At 37.6% G+C, this 5,153-nt stretch overlaps 1 protein-coding gene across 1 annotated transcript; it reads right to left on the bottom strand.

Annotated features, from left to right (window-relative positions):
* Positions 1 to 1,713: 1,713 nt before the first annotated feature.
* Positions 1,714 to 4,694, bottom strand: LOC126014179 (probable ATP-dependent RNA helicase DDX4). The gene is given in 5 exon segments (XM_049777511.1): positions 1,714 to 2,208; positions 2,210 to 2,356; positions 2,358 to 2,507; positions 2,509 to 3,403; positions 4,639 to 4,694. Coding segments are annotated over 5 exon segments (1,743 nt in total).
* Between the last annotated feature and the right edge of the window lie 459 nt (positions 4,695 to 5,153).

Here is a 5,153-nt window from a genome sequence, read left to right as displayed (position 1 = left end):
AGAAAATGACTCTTTGTCCTGGCTTCCTAGATCCCCTTTTCTTAGCTCCCTAGTCCCTAAGTTCTTTTTTGAGAATATCTTACATCACCATTTATTACATTTTGTATATTTAGTTAGTTGCAATTAATACAGGTTATTATTATTGTTTATGTTATTTTTAAAAAATATCTTTATTTAAACACCTTGATTACAAATATGATTGTAGTTGGGTTTCAGTCATATAAATAACATCCACTTTTACCAGTGCAACATTCTCAATCACCAATGTCCCAAATCTGCCTCCTCCCCACCCCTCCCAGACCACCTGTTTCTTGCTTCCCAGAGCCCTAGTTAATATCCAAGTCAGGACATGTTCCCCTTCTGTAGGGAATCAGGAAATTTTCCCACTTATTTTAAATCTTTTCCAAGTTTAGATGAAAGAGTTCAAAAAAAAATTTTGAGGGGTATGTTACCAAGCAGTGTTCAGGGAGTTTGGGGCTACTTCCTAGCAATTAGTCAACTCAATGGGTGGTTTAGTGCTAATGCCAAGGACCTTGTGGGCACTTCCCGGTCCTTACAGTGTTGCAGATGACCAGGATGACTTCAGCAGTGGTCAAGGACCTCCAAAGCCATGTTATGCTCAAGTGGCCATAGGCTATATTGGATTGAATCAATACTCTGTACTTCACTAGAGAAGTGATATACATATATGTTTCTGCTCACATTTCATTTGTTCCCTATCAATGTATGTTATAAAACTCTTTATTTACTTCTTTGTTTATTTTAAGGAATAGGGCAGAAGACTGGGGTTGATGGTCAAGTTTAAAGTCTGCAGAGTTGGCTTCTAGGCTGGACAATCAGGACGAATCTGAGTAGGGTGAGTGCAAAGGCAGTTCCTGTGACAACTGTCTCTTTGTGATATGAGGCTTTTTCTCTTCCTTAAGGCTTGATGTTATTATGCCCAAGAACTTTTATTACATTCTAAGAACTCATCACTGTGGGGGCCCTTCCTGCCTGGTTCACTTGGACAGGAGGTAAAGCCAGAGGTAAAGCACAGGGTTTTTATCATAGGATCCAAGGATTTTGTAGAAATGCATATTCTCTTTTTTTTATGTAACACTGTTCACTTCATTGGTTTCACAAGGTACATCAATAAAACTTAAAAATTACAGAATTTAAAATTATGAACTGTAACCAAATGTTCAAAATGTTGTAAGAAAACTGAGGGGGGAGAAAGTATTACATCCTATATTTTCAAGAAAGATCTAGCTGCATGGCATTTTTTAAAAGCATATTTTTGTCATTACAGAGCTCAGAATGTAACAGTTAACCACTTTCATCATATATCTGATGGTATAAAAATCAAAATCACCTTAAAAAGATCTTTTATTGCTTGCTTCATGAGGATCATGTTATATTGCTTTCAATGTTCCTTCTAAGTAAAAATGAGACCCAAATACTTTTAACTAAAAATAATATATCATGTTGCTTGTTATAGGATCAACAAATACTATTAGTATGCTTTAATATTTCCAGTTAATACTATGTGTACCAGTAACTGCAGTGGTGTAACCTTTGGTATTTCACATAACTAGTCATTTTTTAAGGGTGGGAATAAGAACAAAAGAATAGGAGACAAGAGCATCAGGTTTATTCTTCTGTGGAAAAAAAACCCACAAAAATCAAAACTATTTTCTTCTTCGTATCAAAATTGTACTACAAACTTGAAGATGTTTAATCCCATGACTCATCATCTGCTGGATTGGGAGTTTGTGAAGAAGAAAATCCTCCTGCGTTCAACATGATCTTACTCTGGTAATTCTTTCTAGTATCAACTGATGCAAAAATGTTTCCTCTTGTACTACCACTCAAGCCCGGAACATACGTACTAAAGGCAATTTCTTCCAACCAAGCAGGTACATCCTGTTGAGCATCTGACAGTACTTTCACTAGAGGCTGTGCTAAATGGTTATCTGATTCAGGATCAAAAAAGGAAATAGCTCTGCCAGTATTTCCACAACGACCCGTACACCTGATTCGATAAACATATTCATCAATGGCAGAAGGAAGATCAAAATTGATAACATGCTGAACATTTTCAATATCTAGCCGCCTGGCAGCTACTGAAGTAGCAACAAGAACTGGGCACTTTCCACAGCGAAAATCCCCAAGAGCTTGTTGTCTCTCTCTCTGCTCCCGGTCACCATGAATACTGGTAGTTGATATTTTTTTCTTGACAGAGGAAAGTAGCAATACAATCTGCCTTTTTCTTTGTTTCAACAAAGACCATAGTTCTTCCATCACCTATGTTTTGTAGAATTTCAACAAGTTTCTCTCTTTTCGAATACTGGCCAACTTGGAGAATGCTCTGCTGGATGTTCCCTGCATGCTCCACCCACTTGTCCAACAGCAACAAATAAGTAATCGGTCTTTAGAAACTCACCAGCCAACCTTTGACTTTCTTCTGGAAAAGTTGCACTAAACATGAGGGTTTGACGTTGTTCCCTTGAAGGCATTCCTGGGCAAGTTAATCAGCTTCTTCATTTCTGGTCCAAAACCCATATCCAACATACGATCAGCTTCATCCAAAACTAAATATCTGACTTGTTTGAGACCAATCTTTTCTTTACCTATCATATCCATCAATCTCCCAGGAGTAGCACATAATATATTACAGCCTTGTAATACTTGTCGAATTGAATACCCCAACTGGGTTCCCCCATATATGACAACAGCTCTTACACAAGTCCCCCCCAAAAAATTTCTGGCTTCCAAATAGATCTGATTGACCAATTCTCGAGTAGGGGCTACAATAATGCATTCTGGTTCCCGTAGTTCTTTAAAACGACTAGCAGTTACTCCATCACACATCAAATGAGCCAAAATTGGCAAGAGAAAAGCTGCAGTTTTGCCAGATCCTGTTTGAGCACAGGCCATTAAATCTCGCCCAGCTAGTACAATAGGAATACTGTACTTCTGCACAGGAGTCAGCTTAGTATAACCAGCTTTAGCAATGTTTTTATTCAGTGTCTGACAAAGATTAGCTTCTTCAAAAGTCAGAATTGCAGAGGGTGCATCATGTCCTGGTACTTCAACAAGAATATTATCATACTTATCAAAGTTTATTCCTGTCTGATAATGTGCAAAAATGGAGTCCTCATCCTCAGGTGGAGGAGGTGGTAAGTAGGTTACTTTTGGTTCTTGAGAGTCACCACTTTCTCCCCCTTCAGCTTCTGATTTCCAAGAATTCTTTCCAGAGCCTGTTATTATTTCTTCATCGAAACATTTGTAACCACCATGGCCACTTCCACTCCCACTCCTGCTTGGATAGGTGTCATCATTACCTAATTCACTTAATGCTGGTCTTCTAGAACCAAAAAGGCCACCAGTGCGCTGTACTCTCTCATCCTGTTCCAACTCACTACTTGGATGCAGAAACTTGGAGTTGTGAGTTCCAGAAATTGAGGGTTTCCAGTGACTGATATTTTCTCCAAACTAAAAACCACTGTTCAAGGTATATACTCTGAGTTGGCTTCTCCATTTTCAGCAGGGGTTAGCTAACTTTTAAAATCTTTTCCCAATTTTATCTCTCCCCTTTCCATGCTTTCATTTTTATTGTATCTCCTTAGCTCTCAAAAATATCCTAGAGACTTAAAAAATATTTTGCTAAATAATTAAATTATTCTATCTAAATCTCTAAATCCTAATCATAGACTTGAGAATTTCTCTATATTGGGCTAATTTTACCCTTTATGGTTGCCTTTACTGGGTTTTATCTCTGGCTTAAATATTTCAGGTTTTCTTTCATCTTTATTTAAATTTATAATTTTCCATCTGTTCTATACTGTGTAAGCACTGATTATTTTTTTAATTTTTCATCTTATCTTTCTCTTTAAATGAATTTTATTTTAGCTTGGCAAAAAAGGACTCTAGAAATATGTGAACCAAAGAACTCATATAATAATAATAATAATAAAATAACAGAAATTGTTGTACTCTCTACTGCTTAGGTACATCCCATTTTTTTAATCTCCCTTTGGGCCATCTCTTACCCAATGAGATAAATTCTGAATAATCAGGGACAATGGATCATAGTCATGTGAGATTCTTTTGTTCTCCTTTGAACCATGTAGTTGGCAACCTTGATATTTTAAAGCCTGTGATGAATGCACATCCATTCCCTATAGATATCATTTTCTTTTCACCTGGCTGCATTGACTCAGAAGGGTAATGGAGCCCCCACCATCTTCCTTCAGAGAAATAAGCAAGAATCTGAGCCCTGAGGAGTTCACTCAGACCATGTGTCTAATGTCCTATGACATCTGAGAATGTGGGTGAAATGTGCTTAGGAAAAAAGACTGGTAAGACCATGATGGTATCTGCCTATTCCAATTAGAATCAATTAGTTTCCAATATAAAGAGTGGCTAAAGAAAGTGTTCAGAGTTGGCATGCAAGCACTCTGTTAGTCTTTTTTGGACAAAGGAATGAAAATGGACCAGAGTAAAAAGACAGGGATGCTTTACTGGTTACTAGTTATAAAGAATTGTGATACTAGGGCTGGGGGTATAGTTCAGGAGTCAGCACCACATATCTTCCTTTGGAAGGACTAGAATTTTATCGCTGCTAATGTATGTCCTCCTGAGCCCCACTGGCTTTACTCTGGTGAGCCTAGTCCCACTGGTCTAATTAGTGCTGCATAGTTAAGTTCTAGCATTCAATAGTCTGGTCCACTTGACCAGAACTCTAGTATGAAATATGGTTGCCAGGGGCCACAATTGGCTTGGGAGGTCCAAAAAAGAAGGAGGACAAATACCTATTACCTCGGCCCTACTACCTACAAGAGGTATAGATTGAGCCATAGATTGAGAAGGCACATTTGCTGATTGTGTGACTTGGGTTCTGGACTGCTGGCTAGAAATTCTGAAAGAGGAGAGTTGAGGCAAGTGACTTAACTTCTCTGAGCCTGGATTTATTTATGGAGGACTTGAGGATAGTTGTTCTAAGGATAAAGTGATGAATGGTATTAGTGCTCAACCTGATGCCAAAAGGCACTTCATAACAAGATGAATATGTTGTTCTTATTATGTTGATTACATGTGATTATTATCTATTATAGTATATCATTATTGATATCAATGTGATGATAAAATTTATATTTCTGTAGCTATATTTT

The sequence above is a fragment of the Suncus etruscus genome, chromosome 7 (assembly GCF_024139225.1).
Source record: "Suncus etruscus isolate mSunEtr1 chromosome 7, mSunEtr1.pri.cur, whole genome shotgun sequence".
Lineage (NCBI taxonomy): Eukaryota > Metazoa > Chordata > Mammalia > Eulipotyphla > Soricidae > Suncus > Suncus etruscus.
This window is presented reverse-complemented; position numbering and strand designations above follow the sequence as displayed.